Here is a 23,451-nt window from a genome sequence, read left to right as displayed (position 1 = left end):
CCAAAAGGTTGGCGACTACTGGACTAGAAGCCCGGTGCATGGATTGGTGCACATTGAAAGGAAATTAATTAGAAGGTGGCTGGCAGGGCAGGACAGGGCGAGACGGGCCGGACACTCCCTGGAGCCAACCTCCCACGGTCCCTCCCTGGTCTCCCAGGCTCAAAGGGCATCTGTGGAGTGAACGGGATCCCTCCGGCAGGTGGGGTCCCTCGGCCTGGGCTGCGGGGGATCGGGCCAAAACTGGCAGTCCGACATCCCCCGAGGGGTCCCAGAGTGCAAGAGGGCACTCTGCAATGTTACTGTCACTCGGCAGCTCCTGCGTTGAGCATCTGCCTCCTGGTGGTCAGTGTGTGTCATAGCTACCAGTCGAATGGTCGCCTAGGCATTTATATACATATAGATTACAATGTAATTTTATGTGTTTATGATTATTAAGACACTTGACATTTGTTTATTCTTTCTCCATTACATTATACAGGAAGCTAACTAAGGCAGACTCCAGCTTTCCCTCATTCTTTAGAATCTTCTTATATTGTCCTGCCCCCATGTACCTGAGGAGCACTTAAGAAATGTTATTGTAAAGTCTACACTAGGATACACATCCTAAAAATCATATCAAATTTCATATTTATGTGATATTTCCCCACAGCTCCTTGGAGCATAGTAGGTACTCATTGAACACTTGTTTGGCTGTAATTAAACATTGGTTGGCAGCATGTAAGGAACCCATACTATTATAGAAACTGCTAGGCCCGAGCTGATGATAAAGTTCTCTGAGTTCAATTTCATAGAATCATACATATTTTAAGAGTTGGAAGGTATCTTAAAAAACAAAATCATTGAACTAATTTTCCCTTTTTATAGGTAAAAACCTGATACTGGGATATTAAGTGACTTGTCTAAATGTATACTGACAGTTAATGATAGTTCAGGCTTTGAAATTCTTAAGTTCATCAATCTAAGCTATAAATATTCTTCCTTTATTCAATATCTAGAACTAAGTCTGTAATATGCATTTAAAGTATAGAATTCACATAATAAAATCTCATGAAAAGTCAGCGAGCGGGTACCCTAAAGGCATACTACCTTGAAAATTCTAAACCGGACAGTTCCTGGAGGGATCAAGGAAGGTCTTGATATTTATTGCTGGTTCAGTGTGATCTGATAATGCCCTTTGCAGACTTGACTCAACGGGCACATCCTCACTGCAAGTTGGATCTGGAAGCTGGATCTTGGGATTAGTTTAGCTTCTAAGCCATGGAAGTCTCCCTCACCCATGTCACACCAGTTACTTTCAAAGACATATGTGCCCTTCCTTAGTGTATATTGAAGAAGCTCTGGCATATACTCAATGGTTTCTCTCTTTAGAAGGAGGGAATGGGCCCATGAGTGATGATTCTGTCCCCATTCTTCACTCTAGCCAGAAAATATCTAGCCCTTGTCCTGAAGTCCTTACAAATAAAGTCAAAAGTTTTACTACCACCTCCTAAGCTGGGGATACTACTTGGACAGAACACCACCCCACCTCTGATCTTGTCCTCATGCTTTCAGCTTTTATATGTTCCCCAACCCCCCACCCCTGGTAGCACGCTTACCTGTTTGTCTAGGTGGATGCCAGGCCACATCCTGCTGCCCCCATCCAGACCAGCCTGCTTGAGAAGCCTGAAGACTGGCCTGGTAGAGAGACTCCAATTCTGAGGTCTCCTGCTCTGTATCTTGGTTCCAATGTGGATGAAAAAAGATGTGGTTTCTGTCTGGATAGGCTACACAAGTATGGGGATTTTTCAGGGAGGACTTCATTTCTGGCCCAGGGGCTCCATGTTTAGGCTGAGAATCAGAGAGCCTTGTGACATTCACCCAGGAATCCAAAGGCAAGGGAGTCCCCAAGTCAACATTGCTGCCCAGTTCCTTAGGCCTAGCATCTCTTACTTGAGTTGGCTTCCTTTGGTACATATCTGGCTCTGCCAACCTGGGTTGTCCTCCCCAAGAAGTTTCACCATTAGGTAGCCCAGAGTTCATCGCAAGGGAAGGATGATCAGGAGTTTCTTCCCGGGAAGGCAGTCTGTTCCTACCATCCACAGAGGGCTGCTGTTTAGCCCAAGGCCAATGGCCTTTCCCTTGACCTTGTGGGAAAGGAGGCTGAGAGTCAGAAGGAGAAGAGTTCTTCTTCCGACTATTTGGAAAGCTTCTATCCTGGGAGCCTGTGCCATCCCTCGTGGTGGCGCCTTGCATCCTTTGGAACTGTTCTGTCAGAGAGCGAACAAGCCCCTTTGTGCCCGGAAACTCTGGCCTACAGGGCTCCTCACTGCTTCCGTCCACTTTTGACGTCAACAAAGTTGTGAGGCTGTTGGCTTGGAGGCATTGGTTAGTTTTCTGCACAGTATCAGGAGAGTGAAACACAGATGAGGAAGCAGCAGGCATTATAGGGTGGCAGGCTCTGTAAAAGGGGAGGCCAGGCTGAGCTGATGAACTTGCAGGACTACAGCTTAGGGTGTGTGCATCTCCTCTCTCACACCCAGCTGTTCCAGTTGGATGTGACCAAGGCATCACCTGGGATGAGCCAGAAGTATCCCTCTTTTCTTGAAATAGCTCTTCTTGATCAATGCCTCTTCCTTCTTGAGGGGGGAACCTGTTGCAGCTGCTGTTGTCATCCCTGTAGCCTTGCAGCTTACCCTCTTGTACATCCAATGGTTCCCAAGCATGATGAGAGTTCTTCTCAGTCCTCCCTGGTGTTTTAGGTAAGCCCTGCCTGTGGAACACAGAGGGGTCAATGCTATCTACCTCAACTGAATTAAGAAGGTTCGAGGCAGACCTACTGGGGGAATTATGCTGTGGGGCAGAGAGGGCAGATGACTCTGAGAACAGTGATGAGTGTGACTCATGGCAGGAAGCAGATGAGCAGACGAAAGAACTGGCCCCAAACTCTGTATTCGTGTAGGGTTCCAGTTGGGCCTCCCGGGTTAACAATACTTGGAGCGGGATAGGCTGTTCACTGAAATAAAGGGAGAGAGCCAGTTGTAAGCTGTCTTGATTGACAAGATCACTTACAAAAAAACTGTTCATTCCGTTCCAAGTTCTAGCTATCCACCAAGGGAATGGTGAAAATAAATGGAAAGACAAGCACAACTAAATCAACAGTTCAGAGGCTCACAAGAGAAGGCACATGGTCTGCTCACACCCAATTAAATATTAACCCTCTTTATTACATGCCCTCACCAAAACTGCACTCAGTAATATTAAGAAAAGCCCTTGACAATATTCTTTACTACCCACACAGTCCTATTCCAATCATATATTACTTGCAAATTTAAAAAAAAATTTCTAGTCCCACATGCAGATGACCTGGGAAGTAAGCAAAAGCTAGAAATCACTCATACCTGGGGTCCTAAGAGGCAGAACAGCCAAAAGAACCAAAAGGCCATAGTACAGGGTAATTTGGGTTCATGGGGTTACATAAAAACCAACCATTTCAAGTATGTTCTCATAATCTGAATTTGGTGTATTACGCACTGAGATGTTTCCCCAAAGTAAGGTACTGTGACTGTCTTGGAATTTGGGAGTGGAAGTCAGGATTAACTGTATTTATTGGTTTCTTACTAATTGTTTTGTATTTCTGACCTAAAAATTGTGTTAGAAGAACTAAAATAAAACCTCAGTCACTCACATACATCAAGTAGCATAAGTTTTCTGGAAAGAGTTTAGTTGCCTAAATTGCTTATATTCAAAACATATCTGATCAGGTTCTCATAACAACATTCTGCTGGTGGAGTATACAACAAAAGAATTACATTTAAATGACAATATGCTATAAACTTTTGTGGGTACAGTCACTCAGTTACTCTTACAATATTATGGAAAATATGATATTTTATTTATATGAGAAGCCTAATGAAGTCAAATAGACCTACCTGAATTTGAATTCCACACTTTTACCACTTATTAGCTGAATAATACTGGGTACCTTACTTATCTTATCCTCTAAGTCTGATTTCTTTATTTATACAGTATCACTAAATAATAGTACCTTACTTATCTTATCCTCTAAGTCTGATTTCTTTATTTATACAGTATCACTAAATAATAGTCCTTATCCTAAGTTTATTGTGAGAATTAAATACAATAAAACATAAAGTGTTTAAACTTAGTGCCTGAGCATAGGCAGATGTCCAAAAAATGCTAGCTGCTTTTATAATGTTTATGTTCTGAAAACTACTCAGGTTTATTAAAAGCCAATATTTACTTTTACTTAAATCTACCTATTCGGAGGAACAGCCAAATTCAAGGGCTAAAATGTGACAACTACACTAATGGCCAGTCCTAACCATAGCAAAGCAAAACAAAGGAAATCTTCGTGTCACTTCTCTATGGTTTCATCAGAGCAAGAAAGACTCTTTTCTCTGCTTCCATGAGGGACAATAAACCACTGAAATCCCCAAATAATTCACATGGCTGCTACTGCAACATGAAATGTAGCTTGGATTGCCACGTCTAAGAATGCCTATTGTACAAATTTAATAATCATGTTACTACACAAATCCAGGGACAAATGCCCCCACAGGAAATACGAACAAATGGTCTATTTATTATACTACATTTCCTACATCTTTCCAGGAACTATTAAGAAAAGAACCAGCAGTGGGATGAACTTTCACTGTATGTCTGACCTAAGAGAAGTTTTTTCATAGGAGTCTTCTCTCCCCTGTAGTCGCCAAGACAATGAGAGCTCTGGCTATGGAGCACCCCTGGGCTCTTCCTCCCCTGGCAAACATGAACTACTGTGGTTCCCAGGCACTACCTTGTTGGCTGAGGGAGGGCCCCTGCCTGTGAGGGGAGGCAGGCTGAGGGCTGCGACGGCTGCTGCGATGATTGCTGCTGCTGCATGCGATCCTGCAGGCTCCGTGCTTTTCGAATACTGATTTGCAACTTCTTATCGACTAGGGCTCTGCTGTGCGTGCTAGAGCTGGCACCATGCAGGGCAAGTCTTAGTTTAGCTAAAATGCAAAAGAAAATATAGCAGAAACAGAACACAAAATACAAACAAAAATAAAAAGAATAAAATTGAACCAAAAATGAGCAAAGATATGCAGTAAAACTCAAAAGATGCAGCAGAAATGTAAGGCGTGGACCATGCATATGCTGTCAGGGCACAGAGCTGGCCCTGGCTATAAGGAACATTCGCAGAAGCCATGGAGGCTAAACAGGTTAATTCAAATTTTAAAAACAAACAAAAAGTTAAACTAAAATGAATTAGGAAGGTAAATCGGTGCTTCCATCTTAGAGGTTGCCACTCTTGTCCTTTGCAAGTGATCTGTCCGACTCTGGTCTCCACACTCTGCTCCCAACTCCCCCTTCCTGGAGGCCAACAGCAGAAATAAGATCCACTCCTACATGTGTCTTTACAGAACACAGCTTCTTGTGGGTCCCACTTACGAACCAGATACAACTTCTAAGCCTTAGTCCCTTGTTGTACCCTAATGATGTGGCACACCAGAAAGGCAGGGGAAAAACATAAAGAACCACATATGCAGTGCAAAGTCACAGGCCTGGGAAGCCGCAGTCAATTCATTCCTTCTTTCCTGCCATAAGCTGCACCTCACTAGTCAGTGACTAGAGAAAGAGCAAGCCAACCTCACATCTGAGGTCTAACTTGTCCTGGGATAAGAAGGTAGGCCTGGCTGGGTGATTCATCTGTGGACTCCTGCTGAGATGATTCCAGGAAATATCCATAGGCTGCAGTGTCAGTGCCTGGCACACTGACTAGTAGAACTCCGAAGGGCAAAGAGCTAAAGAGCCTCTCACTTTGGGAGAATGAGTGAGGAGACATAAAAGCTGCTTTTATCCCACCTGAGTGGGACAACACTAATACCTGTTATGAAGTTAATCAAAAGTGCCATAGGCATAGTGGTTAGAGTTACTTACAGATGGCTTCGTTACAGAGAGCCAAGGCTGCAGCACAGTCTCCCTTCTGTTCCAGATGCCGTGACTCTTCAAATATTGAATCTGCCTCCTTCAGGGACCTCTCAAAGCCGTCACTCCTCCCTGAAAGGGCCAGCACTTTTCATTTTCATTACAATTGCTTCCAACTTTTCCTATGTACTGTTGTTTCCCTTCAATGCACAGAGATCCCTGCTGCTGAGCCTTCGGTCTACCCTTATTCCAACTGTCCATTGCTATTAAGAATTCTCTGAAACACGTAGAACATCCATTTTTGCCTTAACTGACACCTTACCCAAGGCCATGAAAGAGGGTATGTCATTGTCCACCACATATTCCAACTCCAAGACCTCAAGGAAAGAATAAAGCACTGTCTAGAGCAGAAGGTAGATTCTTATGCCTGAATTGACCATTTTTTCCACAATCTTGCCAACTAGTATCAGAACACCCCAGATCTCCAAGAAACCTCAGCTGCTGTGTTAAGGCAAAAGTGGCTTCACTACTCTGAAAAGCCATCTGTAAACAATTCATTCCTACATCAATTCACAGTCCTTTCTAAACACCCTCATCTGGAAGACCAGGACGCCTCTTGGACACAGGAAGTCTACAGTTCCTAACCTCAATATATCTGTTGAACTGCCTTGGTTGTTGGTTTGCATACACATATCTTTCATCAGCACAGCTAAGTATTTACTTTTATCATGTCCTTGCTCACCAAACCTACCTCACAAAAGTTACATTCCCATACAGAGAGCATGAGATATTCCTTCCTCCCCTGAAAGTGAATGCGTGCCAAAGCAGGTGCAGGAGAGTCCAAGTACAGAGCCAGATGAAAAAGCAAGAAAGTACTGTGAGGGCAACTTCTGCAAAAGGTTCCTCAAGTTTAGGTACTCCTTTGCCTTCAATAACCATCGATTGGTAGTAAGCTGTAATATAAGTTCATCTACAATTGGGATTAGTGGTGAGTTTCCCCAAGCTCACAAAAAAAAAAAAAATCAAAATGTCACTCATTTCTCCCATAATGTCTTAATCCTCCACTTACCTTTAGTTGGACATGGAAAGAAAGGCTCTTCCACACCCCTAACGTTCACTCCCTAATTCACCATGGCTCTTGAAGAGTAATGGGAAGGTGGTGAAAGTAGCAAGTTGGTTCTGAAGAACTTAGCATTCAGGTTCTATGCCACCTCCAGAGACGTAATCCCCTGACCTCCAGGCCTGAATTCCTATATTATTTGAAATCAACTGACTCTATTCAACCTTTATAATAACAGGTGGTGGCTACAGTCATTAAAGTTTTCTACAGAGATATAGGGAAACTACAGTTGACCAATCACTGTACTACATTTTAATTCGTATCCTCTAGAATCTTAGCACTCCATTTCTTGCTTTTTCAAAAGATACTGAATCAAAGTGTATGGAAAATTGAAAATGAAATATAGCCAGAGGGATCCCATCTCAACTTTAATGTACTTACTACCCTACAGACAAAGGGAGGTAAAAAGGCAAAGGAGGGAGATGAAAAGGCTCCTCTTTCAAAAGCAGCATAAACCTGAGATCCAATGCAATACATCTTGAGGATAAACAGGAAGAAAAGACTATCCTTAGGGATAGCTAAGGAATGAGGAATTTAAATCTGATAAATACAATGCCTTGGTAAATAAAAGTCAACAATAGACTTAAATCAAAAGACTGCAAGATTACAGGAGAAAAGTGGCCCCCAAATTAGCCCAGGAAATTTCTCTAAGTAAAAAGGGGAAAGTGATCAACAGAAAGCAGCCACCCAAAATAGCACTGACTCCTATTCTTTATGCTGGTTTAGCACAATTTGTTACATCCAGGAATTCTGAATAATGAGAATAATAAATTCATTTTATTAAAAAATACACAACAGAGATATAGGTTTCAGGGCCTAAATAGATAGCTCAGCTTTTTTGAACTCCTGTTTTGAAGGTTAGTCTGACCTTGGACAAAGAGACATCCTAAAGCAATTGAAGGAAAAAAGTGACAGATGTGGGGCAGTTAAGAAATTTAAGTAAAGCTCATGAAAATCATATGAGATTGGGAAATTTATCATCAGAGGACCAGAAGGCAATCAGGTTCTATGTTCCTAGAGCCTGTTTGGTAGAATGACTTCCCTAGAACTCCCGGTGGGAAATCCTGAAGGTATGTTTCTGCCCAGCAAGTAGAATTCTCCAGTCAGTGTGGTTTGCACACTGCCCTTTCCTGCTGTCTGAACTGTGACTAGTTTTATTTACACCTTCTATAGATGTTCATGGGAAATATTTTTCACAAACAATATACTATCTCTAATCTATAAGCCTTAAATAGATGGGCCCCAAAGCAGTGCCTGTCTCCAATCAAGAGGCCTGTTACCTCCTATTTTAACTAGCTCTCATGAAAATGGCGGAATTAAAATAAAATATAACTTTGCTAATAAAATGAAGACGGGAAATTTATGAGCTTGAATATTTTTTCTTCCCTCTCTCGCTGACCCCATCACCAATAATCTAATGCTCACAACAATTACCCTGATTCTGCAGTTCATCCAAGTCCATAAAGCGGCTGGGATGAGGGTTAAACCCTTTAGCTGCTTCTAATTCCTTCTCTTGTTTCTTTCGAAGTTCCTGTTCCTGGGCCCTTCTGGCCACCTCTTCCTGCAATTCATCCAATTCACTTTTGGCAGGTGTCTCCCCACCTGGAATGCAAGCAAGGGAGAAGGGAAGTTACCACATTTCCATAACCAAGACTAAACCTCTGCAGCAGTTGCAGCCACTGTACTGCTTTTCCCTTGGAACTCTTAGCTCCATGTGAAATTCATGTTTTGAATATTGCTTTCCATATCAGATTCAGTGTGAGACCTGGGCTGTGAATAATAATAATCCTATATAATAAAAGGGTAATATACCAATTGACTGAATGGCGGAACAACTGGTCACTATGATGTGCACTGATCACCAGGGGGCAGATGCTCAATGCAGGAGCTACCCCTGGTGGTCAGTGCGCTCCCACAGGGGAGCACTGCTCAGCCAGAGGCCAGAGTGACAGTTGGCGAGCACAGCGGTGCTGCAGCGGCAGTGGCGGGAGCCTTTCCTGCCTCTGCGGCAGACCGACATTCCCCAAGGCTCCTGGACTGCAAAAGGACGCAGGCCGGGCTAAGGCCGCACCCCCTCAGTGCATGAATGTCGCGCACCGGGTCTCTAGTAATAATAATAAAAAACATTTATTGAGTGTTTTGTAACAACATGACAACTAACATTTGTTGAGCATTTACTATAACAGTGCACAGTTTTAAGCACTTTTACATATAGTATTCCATTTAATTCTCACAACAAACTATGAGGTAAATACTATTACTGCCCACATTTTAGGAATGAAGAAACTAAGTAAAAAAGAGGGTAAATAATTGCCCAAGGTAACACTGATGGAAATGGTAGAGCTGAATTAAAGTCAAGCAAGTCAAATTCATAATCCATGCTCTTAACCATCAGGGAGCATTCTCTGCCACATGCTGTCACTGATACATTGGGAAGCTTCGAGCAAGTCAATTCTGCATCCTTACTTTCTACCTTCTCTTTAATGAGTTTGTAAAATGTCCACAGTAGTACAAATTTAATTTTATCAGTGTTCATAGATCTAAAGGATGTTCATGCTATATTTAGTGAAAAATCAAAATAACAGATTAATAGCTATAGTATGACTTCATTTTATTTTTTTAAGAAACAGTAGTAATAAACTTAATTATATACTTATATTAGCATAGAGAAAGATGTAGAGAGATATATACCATAATCATATCTATCACTGGTACCCTGAATTTGAAAAGGCAATGGGCAGGTTACTGAATCGTTGGATCAATTTTACTTATGTAATTTTTTACAAGAGTGATCAGGCCTAGCTAGTTTGGCTCAGTGGATAGAGCGTTGGCCTGTTGGCCTGAAGGGTCCCGGGTTCAATTCCAGTCAAGGGCACATGCCTGGGTTGCAGACTCGAACCCCAATAGGGGACATGCAGGAGGCAGCCAATCAAGGATTCTTTCTCATCACTGATGTCTCTTTCTCTCTCCTTCTTCCTTCCTCATTTGGACTGGGTCTCCACTTAAGTGGAATATGCACTAGAAGTATATGTGTGTTGTGAGAGAAATGTAAAAAGGAGCTAAAACCTATGATTACCTCAAATCTCTATCTGAAACTCCAGTATTGCCTTATCTTCAGATTTTGGCTTGTTAAAATGCTAGCTACTCTTAGAGAAAGCATATTTTTAACTATTTTCAGTCACTTATATTTAATATGAGGGAGTCACATCATTCCTTCAGAGCTTGTTTTGAGGAAGAGGGAGCATGAGGAAACAAGGCAACTCAAGAAGGAAAGAGAACAAGGGTACTGCACAGGGTATGGAGGCAGGGGTAAGGGTAGGTTTGACCTACTTATTTCTCAGTTTTGTCCACAGTCTACATGTCCCCCTGTGTTATCTCAATTCATAGTACTAAACAATAAGAAATACATTCCCAAGAAGCTGCCTCTACACCAAGGAAAGCCCTAGACTTATTTTTCTGCGGAATGCAGATACTACTGACACCATTCACCAAATTTCTGTTCCTTCTTGCTCCCACAAGGGGTCTTTCCAAGGTAGAAAGAAACAATCAGGCAAGTTGTGATAAACCAAAAATAGATCATCCAAAGCAGCTCAAATGCCTCCACATTTACATTCTGATGGAATACTCAAAGTGCAACTGTCCTCTAATTTCATATGTTCTCAGGTAAGGCTGTTTCCCAAATAAAATTGGCAGACAAATCAAGTCCTCCAAATCCATTGTCCTTTTGCTTACCTGACAGGGGCTGATTCTTTGTCCAGACACTCCTAGAGTCCGCCTCCAGGATGCTACTGCTGTGAGATTTTGGGATGTGACGCCAGGAAGGTGCCAACCCAGCTGATCTCTTAGCACTTGGATCCCTTCAAAAGAGAAACTAGAGTCTAGTGAAAGCAGTAGAAGAGTGATAACTAGCAACATTCTTAGGACAAAATTCCCTCAAAAAACCAACAAATTATTGAATTAGTGTAATTAAAGTAACTGCTAAACTATTTCTGAAAAAAATGAAATACTTATTCCCCATCTTATTTCACCTCAATCACATTCTGTGCATCTAGGACAAACCTTATTTAATGAATTAATAAACATATGCTCTAATATGGATTGCCTTCTTCTTTCTTATTCCTTTGTAACATATTCTCATGACTAAAACTGAACAAGGTCTGCCTAGCTGGTGTGACTCAGTGGCTGGGCATTGACCTATGAGCCAGGAGATTGTGGTTCAATTCCTGGTCAGTGCATATGCCCGGATTGTGGGCTTGATCCCCAGTGTGGAGCATGCAGGAGGCAACTAATCAATGATTCTCTCTCATCATTAATGTTTCTATCTCTCTATCCCTCTCTCTTCCTCTTTGAAATCAATAAACATATATTTAAAATATATATATAAATATATATGTGTGTGTGTGTGTATATATATATATATTATATATATATAATAAAAACCCAGTGGCCCTAATGCCATAATGACCAAAGACGGGTCACCAGGAGGCTGCACGCGCGGTGAGGCACGTGTGGGTGGGTGAGGCTGCGTGCACAGTGAGGCATGCATGGGTGGGCGGAGATTTGACTCTGGGTCTCGCAGCGCAGCAGGACTTAGGGGAGTCTCACAGCGTGGCGGTGTCTGGGGTCCCGGGTCTCGGGCGATTTCCTGCAGGTCTTGGTCTCACGCAATTTCGCACACCGGGTCACTAATATATATGTATATATTAAAAAAAACTGAACAGGGTCCAGTGGACAGAGAAGAGCAGTGGAAAGTATGAGGATGTGGTTATCACCCCTGCAGAAGATATAATCACTCCTTTCAAAGTTGTTGTACTGTTAGGAAACTTGCCTCTGTGACAACTCAGTAAAAACAATATATGGAGCCGAAACCGGTTTGGCTCAGTGGATAGAGCATCGGCCTGCGGACTGAAAGGTCCCGGGTTCGATTCCGGTCAAGGGCATGTACCTGGGTTGCGGGCACATCCCCAGTAGGAGATGTCCAGGAGGCAGCTGATCGATGTTTCTCTCTCATCGATGTTTCTAACTCTCTATCTCTCTCCCTTCCTCTCTGTAAAAAATCAATAAAATATATTTTAAAAAAATATATATGGAGAGCTAAAATTTATAAAGCAAACTGGGCCCTATGGACAAGATGCAAGGGCACTATTTATTTTTATTTATTGATTTTTAGAGAGAGTTATGCATTCATTGGTTGATGCTTGTATATGCCCTGAGTGGGGACTGAACTTGCAACCTTGGCATATCAGGACAATGCTCTAACCAACTGAGCTACCCAGCCAATGAGCAATATTAAGTTGTCATTGTTACCTTATGTAATTATGAATATGATTGGCTTTATAAAACACAGGGTCCCCCAAAAGCAAGAACCTATCCTAAAATGAAAGACAAGAATAAGTAACAATTGGGTTTTATCTCTGATCTTAGGACTCTATAAGTTTTGATTCACTAATCCATTTTTTATTAAAAATTATTTACTAAACAATTATTTTATACATAATACTTTAAAAGTTGTCTCTCCTACCACATCTTAGGACACAAAGTAAGTCTTAACAAATTCAAAAAGATTGAAATCATATTAAGCATCTTCTTGGATAACAGTGGCATGAAACTAGACATCAACACTAATAAAAGAGAAAAATGGTAATTGGCGTACGACGATACCCTTTTCATTGGCTAATCAAGGCTATATGCAAATTAACCGCCAACTAAGATTGGCAGTTAACTGCCAACTAAGATTGGCAGTTAACTGTCAACAAGATGGCGGTGAATTTGCATATGTAGGCACAATGCAGGGAGGCGAAAGGGAAAGCAGGAAGAAGCCCCCTGCCACTGACAGTGATCGGAAACCCAGGGGGGAGCTAAGAGCTGGGGGGCAGGGCAAAGGCAGCCCTGGGGCCGCCTTTGCCCTGCCCCCCAGCCATGATTGGAGAATCAGGCGCCTTTGCCGCCCTGGCCAGTGATAGCAGGAAGTAGGGGTGGAGCCAGCGATGGGAGCTGGGCATGGTCCAAGCTGGCAGTCCCAGGAGCTAGGGGTCCCTTGCCTGGGCCTAAAGTGAAGCCCACAATTGTGGGGCCGCTGCAGCTGTGGGTCCCCGCTGCCCGGGCCGGACGCCTAGGCCAGAGGCGTCAGGCCTGGGCAAGGGGCCGATACTGCGATTGGAGGGTGATGGGGGTCAATGCCTGAGGGCTCCCAGTATGTGAGAGGGAGCAGGCTGGGCTGAGGGACACCCCCCCACACACACCCAGTGCACGAATTTCGTGCACCGGGCCCCTAGTCAATTACAATAAAAGAAACTCAAAAATATTCAAATACATGGAGACGAAATAGTACATTATTAAACAATGAATGGGTTACCAATGAGATCACAGAAGTAATAAAAAACTTCCTGGAAACAAATGAAAACAAACACACAACAAACCAAAAATCTATGGGATACAGTAAAAGCAGTCCTGAGAGGGAAGTTCATAGCATTACAGGCCTATCTTAAAAAACAAGAAAAATCTCAAGTAAACAATCTAACCCTACAACTAAAAGAACTAGAAAAAAAAAATATGAGAAAAGCTCAGAGTAAGTAGAAGGAAGAAAATAAGATTAGAGCGGAAATAAATAACATAGAGACTAAAAAAAAAACCAAACAATACAAAAGATCAACAAAACCAAGAGCTGGTTCTTTGAAAAGATAAACAAGATGATGAACTGTTAGCCAGACTCATTAAGAAATAAAGAGAGAGGACTCAAATAAAATCAGAAATGAAAGAGGTAAAGTAACAACTGACATCATAGAAATACAAAGGATTGTAAGAAAATACTATGAGCAACTATATGCCAATAATTGGACAGTCTGGGTGAAATGGACAAATTCCTAGAAGCATACACTCTTCCAAAACTGAATCAGGAAGAATTAGAAAACCTGAATGTATTGATAACAACTAATGAAATTGAAGCAATAATAATAAAATAAAAAAACTCCCAGTAAACAAAAGTCCTGGACCAGATGGCTTCACAGGTGATTTTTACCAAACAGTCAAAGAAGACCTAACCCCTATCCTTCTCAAAGTATTCCAAAAAATTAAAGAGGAAGGAAGACTTCTAAACCCTTTTTACGAAGCCAGCATTATCCTAATTCCAAAACCAGACAAAGATACTACACAGAAAGAAATTATAGGCTAATATCCCTGATGAACATAAATGCTAAAATCCTCAACAAAATATTAGCAAATCACATCTAGCAACACATTAAAAAGATCATACATTGGGACCAAGTGGGATTTATGCTGGGGATGTAGTCAAATCACAAATCAATAAATTTGATACATCACATACATAAAATGAAGGATAAAAATCACATGATCATATCTATAGACACAAAAAAGAAGCAGTTGACAGAATCCAGCACCCGTTTTTGATAAAAACTCTCAGCAAGGTGGGAATAGAGGGATCATACTTCAATATAATAAAAATCATATATGAAAAACCTACAGCCAACATCATACTCAATGGGCAAAAACTAAAAGTGTTTCTCTTAAGCTCAGGAACAAAACAAGGATATTCGCTTTCTCCACTCTTATGCAACATAGTGCTGGAAGTCCTAGCCATAGTGATCAGAGAAGAAAAAAATAAAACACATCCAAATTGGAAAGGAGGAAGTAGAACTGTCATTATTCATAGATGACATTATATTGTATATAGAAAACCCTAAAGACTCCACCAAAAAAACTACTACATTTAAAAAATTTGCCAAAGTATCAGGGTACAAAATTAATATTCAGAAATCGGTAGCATTTTATGCACCAATAATGAATTCTTAGAAAGAGAAACCAAGAAAACAATCCAATTACTACTGCAACAACAATGAAAATAAGGTACACCTAGGAATAAACTTAACCAAGGAGGTAAAAGACCTGTACTCGGAAAATTACAGGTCACTAAAAAAAGAAAGAGAGGAAGATATAAACAAGTGGACTCATATACTGTTTTTGTGGATTGGAAGAATCAACATAATTAAAATGTCCATGCTACCCAAAGTAATCTATAGATTCAAAGTAATCCCTATTAAAATACCAATGGTATATTTCACAGATCTAGAACAAACACTCCAAAAATTTATATGGAACAAAAAATACCCCGAATAGCCTCAGCATTCTTTTTTTTTTATATATATAAATATATTTTACTGATTTTTTACAGAGAGGAAGGGAGAGGGATAGAGAGTTAGAAACATCGATGAGAGAGAAACATCGATCAGCTGCCTCCTGCACACTCCCCACTGGGGATGTGCCTGCAACCATGGCACATGCCCTTGACCAGAATCGAACCTGGGACCCCTCAGTCCGCAGGCCGGCGCTCTATCCACTGAGCCAAACTGCTTACGGCTAGCCTCAGCATTCTTGAGAGAGAAGAACAAAGTTGGAGGGATCACAATACCCGATATTACACTATACTACAAAGCCAATGTAATCAAAACAGCCTGGTACTGGCACAAGAACAGGCATATAGATCAACAGAACAGAACAGAGAGCCTATAACTAAACCCATGCCTTTATGGTCAATTAATATTTGACAAAGGAGGCAAGAGCATACAATGGAGTAAAAATAGTCTCTTCAATAATGGTGCTGGGAAAATTGGACAGGTATATGCAAAAAATGCAACTAGACCAACAACTTATACCATATACAAGAATAAACTCAAAATGATACAAGACCTAAATGTAAGTCATGAATCCATAAAAATCCTAGAAGAAAACATAGGCAGTAAAATCTCACGGAGTAATATTTTGGCCTATATGTCTCCAAGAGAAAGGGAAACATAAGAAAAAAAATAAACAAATTAGACTACATCAGACTAAAAAGCTTCTTCACAGCAAAAGAAATCACCAACAAAAAAAAAAGGGAACATGTGAGAGAACATATTCGCCAGTGATACATCACATAAGGGGTTAATCTTCAAAATATATAAAGAACTTATATATCTCATCACGCAATCCTACTAAACAATCCTACTAAAAAATGGGCAAAGGACCTGAACAGACACTTCTCCAAAGCGGTCATACAGATGGGCAATAGACATATGAAAAAATGCTCAAGGTCACTAATCATCAGAGAGATGCAAATAAAAACTACAATGAGGCATCACCGCACACTGGTCAAAATAGCAACTATCAATAAATCAACAAACAACAAGTGCTGGCGAGGATGTGGAGAAAAGGGAACCCTCCTGCACTGCTGGTGGGAATGCAGACTGGTGCAGTCACTGTGGAAAACAGTTTGGAGTTTCCTCAAAAAATTAAAAATGAAACTGCCTTTTGACCCAGCAATCCTACTTCTGGGTACATATCCTAAGAATCCCAAAACACCAATCAGAAAGAATATATGCACCCCTATGTTCATAGAAGCATTATTTACAATAGCCACGATCTGGAAACAGCCCAAGTGCCCTGGCTGTAAAAAAGGAGGAACTCTTACACTTTGAGACAGCATAGATGGACCTGGAGATTATTAAGCTAAGTGAAATACACCATTCAGAGAAAGACTAGTATCACATGATCTCACTTATATGTGGAATCTAAAGAACAAAATAAACTGACAAAATGGGGACTAGAAGCTAATGAATAAATGGAACAGACTAACAGATCTCAGAGGGGAGGGGAGTGGGAAGTGCAAGAAGAGATCAACCCCGAAAGCCCCTGGACACAGACAATAATGGGGTGAAGGCCTAGGGGGACGGGAGTAGGGTAAAGAAAGGCAAAGTTGAGGGGGAAGGAAGAGAGAAATGGGGGACATCTGTAATAGAGTCAACAATAAAAATAAAGTAGTCTCTCCTCTCTTCTTTCTCAAATGCCATTGCTCTTTCTCCCAGCAGAGGGGGCTGTTGTCATAGAAGGTTGATAGAGCACAATACTTTGCTTGCCCACAAGATGGTAATAAAATGCCCCCTCTACTTGCCTGAGTTGATAAGCCTCTTGGTGGCTCATACTGCTGCTAGGGACAATGCCACTATTCAAAGGTCAAACAATACCTGCAGACACTGGAGCTCTCAGGCAGGGCTGCATCCAGGCTGACAGGGCTGCTGCTGTTCCTCTCACTGCTCTCATAGCCAGATTCCATTCGCTGGATTAGGCGAGGGTGCTGCTCTAACAGGTAAGAGCCTGGCCGTGCTGGGCCCCAAGGCTTGTATTGGGGGCTTGGTCCACCAGTTTTAAGGTCGTAAGCAGGTGGCTTGCTTAGGTCATCTGGTGTAAATTCTTTTGCTATCCCGATCAAAGCACAAGTATGAAAAAGGAGATAGAGTTAGCAGCTGCTTCAAATGAAGGCATGACTAACTCCTCCCTCCAGCTATTCATTTACTAAAAAAAATTATATCCCAAAAGACCCAACAATGGGGTGAAAATGGACCTTGTCAAGTCTACCAGAAAACCCAGGTTTTTTTTAATCTATACTAATAAAAGCATAATATGCTAATTAGACCAGACGTCCTTCAGGATGTTTTTCCGTCCTTCTGGATGAAGCCAGGGCTGTGAGGGAAGCCCGGGTCCCGGGTGCCAGAGGGAAGCCAGTGCTGGCAGCCGGGGGAAGGAAGGCCTACTCTTGCACAGATTTTGTGCATCAGGCCTCTAGTACATAAATAAACTTTATTCAAAAGCCCAGTTCTTCCCTAATTATCTCCTCACCTGAATCCTCAGAAAATGGGCTGAGCTGAGTATAGCCACAATGCTTCCTTTTGTCTTTACTAAAAATACTGTCAATATTCAGAGACTCTCGTTTGGGTCTCCATGTTGGACGATACTTGCTAGAAGAACTGGATTTTGACTCACTGCTAGTACTCTCTACTTCCCAGTCATGAGAGTGTAAAAGCAGGTTCTTGGGAGGTTTTCTGTCCATCTGGTCTCCTCCTTTCCCCCCACAGGGAGACCCTAGGTTGGTCTGAGAAGCCAGGGATGGTCTGTTATGGATCATATTGCTGACTGTCTCTTTAAAATCCCTTAGTCTGTTGGTGCTGCTGGGTGGTTTAGAGGCATTCCTAGGAGCCTGCTTCTCTTTCAGTGTTTCTCCTAAAAACACAAAGAATGAAACAAATATAAATGTTTAAAGTGCTCATGGATACCAGATCCCAAAGTTAAGAAAGCAAGGAAAGCCCTTTGAGCAGAAAAGAGAAGCCATGGTCTGGAGTGTGACAAGTTTGGATTTAGGAGAGAAGCAATGCAGAGTGGCTTGCCTTCACTGTGGTACCCTGAGGCCTGGGGCTCATCGCCTTTCCTCCTAAGCCGGCCAGAGCTCCTCTTGCGCTCTATCAGCGACCCTTTCTTGGATGTGAGTTTCTGATTACATTCACTATCAGTCAGGTGCCCTAAAAGAAAAAGAAAATGGGGGTAAGCTGGTATCTGAGACTGACCTCCATCCTCTTGAGAAACTAGTCTCCCATTGGGATTCATGGCAGTGGCACAAATTTAGTGTACCCATGGTTGAAAGCTGAAAGGGCCATTGCTACCTGATTTAAGTGTAGCGGGAATCTCTCAACAGATAAATGCAAAGAAGCTCAAGTAGTTAATGGGAGCTTCCAAATTTACAAGTTTCCTGAGCAATTACCAGTCTCAATCCCACTCATAAATGTTCCCAGTAACCTGAGAGGCCTATTACTTGATACTTATTAAAAGGTGAAAGTTTTAAAGATTGCATAAAAATGTCATGTACCGATATATTTTCACTCTCATAAGTGAACACAGAGCTTTCCTTTTACTTATTTAGCAACACATATCAAGTCTAATTTTTATTATATCTGGTATTATCCCAGGTGTTTCAGCCTCTGCTCATAAGAGCTCTGACTGTGTATGGCTTTGAGACCCAGTTCCATACCTTCCTTAAATGTGAGTCATTTAAAAGAACATTTGAACTTTGAATAATTCTCATTCTCAACCCCAACCATGCTTCACCAAAATTGGCAAAACCCAGAGATTATACTTCACAGTTCCTCAATACTAATTGCTGGGAAACCCAGGAGGTCTGGGCTTTTTATGGAACTTGCCTTATTTCATGCCCAGTGTATGTGAATGTACGAGGGTGATTTGACAACAGCAAAGGTCAGATTATAAAGGATATAGTCATCTAAGCTGCTGGAGGCCAGAGGTGAATTAAGCAACTGAACTTACTTGGAAGACAGACTTAGAACAATTACTTATTCAGGTATCAGCAATATAATTATATGGCTATATTTTCCAGTGCAATATTTTATTGCTTTTATCTGATCCCTTGCTACCTCTGGACCCATAAGAAGGATTTAAGAAATAAGGAAATCACTTGGAGCTACTAGAACTACAAATACTAAACCAATGGAGATATGTTCCCCTACCCTCAGCTATTCACAAACCTTAACATAAACCTGATTCTCCTGGAAAATATGTTTTATTTATCCTGTGACTTAATTCCTCCATGGTTCACAGTTTCAGAAATATGGTTTTAAAAATATCACATTGCCCTGGCTGGATGGCTAAGTTGGTTAGAGTATCATCCCATGCACCAAAAGCATGCAGGTTCAAATCCTGGTCAGAGCACATTACCTATGTTGCAGGTTCAATCCCGATCGGGGTGCATACGGGAGGAAACCAATTGATGTCTCTCTCTTTCTCTCTCTCCCTTCCTCTTTCTCTAAAAATCAATAAACAAACCCTCGTGTAAAGACTAAAAAAATAAAATATATCACACTTTGAAGTAGTCACTTGTGCAATATCATCAAAAATATTCAACATGAATCTGAACAAACCTCTAGGTCCAACTACCAACTTACAAAAAACACAGAGCACAAACAAACATGCTAAAGTTTACCATAGGAACATAATCAACAAAATTTAGAATGCAGAATCTATAAGACAAACTGCCTACTTCTTCAACAATAAATTGCAAGAAAAAAACAGAGGAGAAACCTACAGAGTAAAAGAAATTCAAAAGACTCATCAACCCATTGCAATGTGTAGATCTGATTTCAATTCTGAGTCAAGCAAACAAATAAACCATTAAAAAGTTATGATATTTAAAAGAAAATTTGATATTTAAACACTTATTGATTATTTAGGGTTTAAAGGAATCATTAATATTTTTAACTGCACTATTGGTATGTTTAAAAATTATTTCTTATATTTTAGAGGTACATACTAAAATATTTCTGAAAAAAGTGACATGTCTGGGAGTGGGGGAAGTGGGTAGAGGTACAGATAAAACTAGATTTGCCATGAGTTATAATTATTGAAAATAGGTGATGGGTATGTGGAGGAGCAGTATGCTATTCGGTATACTTCTGAATATATTTGAAATTCTCTATTTTTTTTAAAGGCCATGCACAAAATATAAACCCCAATCTGAAGCCATGAGCTCACTAATCCCCAAGTTTCTAAAAGCATGGGCATTTTTCTAAGCCGGTGATGGCGAACCTTTTGAGCTAGGCGTGTCAGCATTTTGAAAAACCCTAACTTAACTCTGGTGCCTTGTCACATATAGAAATTTTTTGATATTTGCAACCATAGTAAAACAAAGACTTATATTTTTGATATTTATTTTATATATTTAAATGCCATTTAACAAAGAAAAATCAACCAAAAAAATGAGTTCGTGTGTCACCTCTGACACACGTGTCATAGTTTCGCCATCACTGTTCTAAGCCTTGGGTGATTACCATTTCATCTCAGCAGTCAATTATTCACTGTTCTTCCTTTTATGCCCTGTATTGATTTTTTCCACTGACACTGGCACACTCTCCATAGATAAACAAAAAAATTTAAAAATGTTCTATGCATGGAACTCACAACAACAAACAAGCAAGTTTTCATTCTTTTGTGTCTCTGTTCTTCAGGAAGCCTAGCAAGTGATAAGCAGGTACCCCTGCCTATAACACGCCTCTCCGCTCAAAGCCCTTAACTTGGGACAAAGCCTGGCATGAGAACCCTATGAGGTACAAGAACACAATAATTTAATGGAGTATTATTAGAAGGGTGGGGATTAAGAGCATAGCAGGAGAAAAGCAGATTTCAGAATAAACAATCACACCAATAATCACATTACAATGGTCCTTACTGATATGCTGCTGTTGACAGGAATATATGCAATGGAACATCATCATTTATTCAGAACAGTGTTGCTTCTTTCGATCCCACTCAATTACCCATGTTCTGTGCCTTCTTCCCTTTGCATGAAAAACATTTCTGACTTGCCCCAGTTTCTTTTCCTTGGATACACTCTATGCAGGAACAAGCAGGACCCACTGCATAAGTCCCTACCTGTGTCCCGACTGCTCTGAGACGTGGAATCATTCTCCACATTATAGATGACTGTCCCCTGAGACTCAGAAGAGAAGTGACTGACCACAGACTCATGGTGGGAGTGTTTGTAGGGATAGCTCTCCGTTGAGGAATCTGTTCGAGTATCACTTGAGATGGAGGGCTCCCTCCCTGAGAGAAGGAGGAGACACATAGGCAAAAGTGAGGAAAGAGAGAAGGACAGTGGTAGAGAGGGGGCAAAGAGCTGGATGGCAACAAAGATCCATAAGGCAAGAAAGTCCTAGATGGAACATGAAAAGGATATACCAGAGCCATTCTTCCCAACACCCAACTTCCAGATAACCCAGACACACAAACAATTCTTCCCACTCCTGCCCCTACCTTGCTGAAGCCCTCACTTTGCCTGCCACTGTGAAAAACTTTGGGGCTTTTAGAAAACCTATGGGGGGAAAAGTGGAAGAAAGGAAAAAGGTGTGAAAAATAAAATCTACTTAGATAAAGAGTCCCAGGCTGACCTGGCATATATAACCACTATCCTCTAAGTTTTCTCCTATACTGTCAGAAATGTCGCTTAAATTTTTTTAATTGACATTATAAGCATTTTTAATATCTCTGAGAAGTTAATAGGGCTGTTATTTATACTTTAGTGTGAATTAGACTACATTTCTCTAAACACCTAGCTAAGATAAGTAGTGGAAATCGGTGTTTGATTGAAGAGAGAAGTAGAGCAAGTTTGGATAGGGTTACAAAGGTGGGAAGAAGCCCAGTTACCAACCAGGATGGAGATACAAAAGGGAAGGAAAAAGAATCCAAAGACAAATGTCTTCTCTTTCAAAATTATACTTAGGGCCAGCCCTAAAAATAGAAATGAAAAAGAACATTTCTTTTTCCTCCTTTTAAGAAATCAAGCCAAAACCACTAGGGCTATATTTCTAATGTATTATGAGCCTCTTGTGGGCTAACCTGAGACTAACCATCAAGTGGCAAATTGTTTCTACAGGAAAATATAATTTGGGTTCCAAACAACTGAATTCGAAGTAAACAATTGATTCATAAGCTGAAGAATATCACTACAGCACTTGGCATTTTAAAACAAAAATCTCTTATCCCTAACAATATGACTACCTTTGTAGTAACATATCATTTCTCTTGGTCTTAACTCTTTTAAGTCACTGTTAAATTGCTAGTAAAAAATCTGTCATCTTTACCAATATTATAAGGTTAAATGCTGAGGTTTCCCTCACAAATTTATTATCAGTCTCAATCAACATAATTTCCCTTGAACTTTTGAACTGGGGCTGCATTGAATACAGGCAACGCGTTCGTGGAAGCTGAAGGAAACAAAGCCTGGAGCAAGTTGGGCTTCAGCATGAGTTGGCATTTCCTCTTTTCTCAATGCAGTGGTTCTCAACCTTCCTAATGCCGCGACCCTTTAATACAGTTCCTCATGTTGTGGTGACCCCCAACCATAAAATTACTTTCGTTGCTACTTCATAACTGTAATTTTGCTACTGTTATGAATCGTAATGTAAATATCTGACATCCAGGATGTATTTAGGCGACCCCTGTGAAAGGGTCCTTTGACCCCCAAAGGGGTCGCGACCCACAGGTTGAGAACCGCTGCTCTAATGGGTCCTCTTTCTCCAAGCTGGTTGTGTGTGCTAGGCTCATGATCAAGAGTCCCAAATATGCAATGATCACATTGGAGAGAGAAAGGGGGAGGCAAGAGCTAGGCTTCTCACCTGAATCTTCACTATCGTAGCACATCCTGCTGTATGACTGGAATTCAACTTGGGGAGGCAGGTCCTGGGTGGACACTGGGGTACCCTGCGGGTCTGCATAAAGCAGCAGCAAAGGCTGGTAATGCCCCTTGATGCATTTGGTCACCACATCCTTCCATTTGGGCCCAATCTGAACCAAAAACAATCAGAAGAACATAACAATTATATTTCATACCAACAATTCAAAACATAACTTCCTGTCTGTTTCTCTAAAGAAAATAAAAGATGAAAAGACAAGAATTAGGTAAAAGAGACACAACAGAGATCTTATAGCTACACTTAATAATTTTTTTTGTTAAATCCTTTTAGAAAGCATTAAAACCCCATACAAGACAGGAATGATGAATAAAATTACTTTTATTCTCATGAAACATCAATTCA

The 23,451-nt window shown here is 41.1% G+C and overlaps 1 protein-coding gene across 23 annotated transcripts in view; it reads right to left on the bottom strand.

The window, feature by feature from the left end:
• The window catches only part of USP54 (ubiquitin specific peptidase 54), a 124,081-nt gene that overhangs the window by 16,929 nt on the left and 83,701 nt on the right, over positions 1–23,451 (bottom strand). For 16 of the 23 annotated variants that reach the window (XR_009448356.1, XM_059662358.1, XM_059662362.1 and 13 more), the window contains 10 exons: positions 23,032–23,200; positions 21,290–21,460; positions 18,241–18,372; positions 17,696–18,076; positions 17,044–17,275; positions 10,760–10,884; positions 8,462–8,629; positions 5,920–6,054; positions 4,796–4,991; positions 1,596–2,992 (listed from right to left, as the gene is read on the bottom strand). Coding sequence is in view for 22 of the 23 variants with exons in the window: in XM_059662358.1 (XP_059518341.1) it covers positions 1,596–2,992; positions 4,796–4,991; positions 5,920–6,054; positions 8,462–8,629; positions 10,760–10,884; positions 17,044–17,275; positions 17,696–18,076; positions 18,241–18,372; positions 21,290–21,460; positions 23,032–23,200 (3,106 nt within the window). In the remaining variant the exon portion in view is untranslated. Of the gene's footprint in view, positions 1–1,595; positions 2,993–4,795; positions 4,992–5,919; positions 6,055–8,461; positions 8,630–10,759; positions 10,885–17,043; positions 17,276–17,695; positions 18,077–18,240; positions 18,373–21,289; positions 21,461–23,031; positions 23,201–23,451 lie in introns of those variants that run through there. The other 7 variants (XM_059662375.1, XM_059662366.1, XM_059662369.1 and 4 more) reach the window with 7 other exon arrangements.

The sequence above is a fragment of the Myotis daubentonii genome, chromosome 13, assembly GCF_963259705.1.
Source record: "Myotis daubentonii chromosome 13, mMyoDau2.1, whole genome shotgun sequence".
Taxonomy (NCBI): domain Eukaryota; kingdom Metazoa; phylum Chordata; class Mammalia; order Chiroptera; family Vespertilionidae; genus Myotis; species Myotis daubentonii.
Note: the sequence above shows the minus strand (reverse complement) of the source record. Positions and strands in the feature narration are given on the sequence as shown.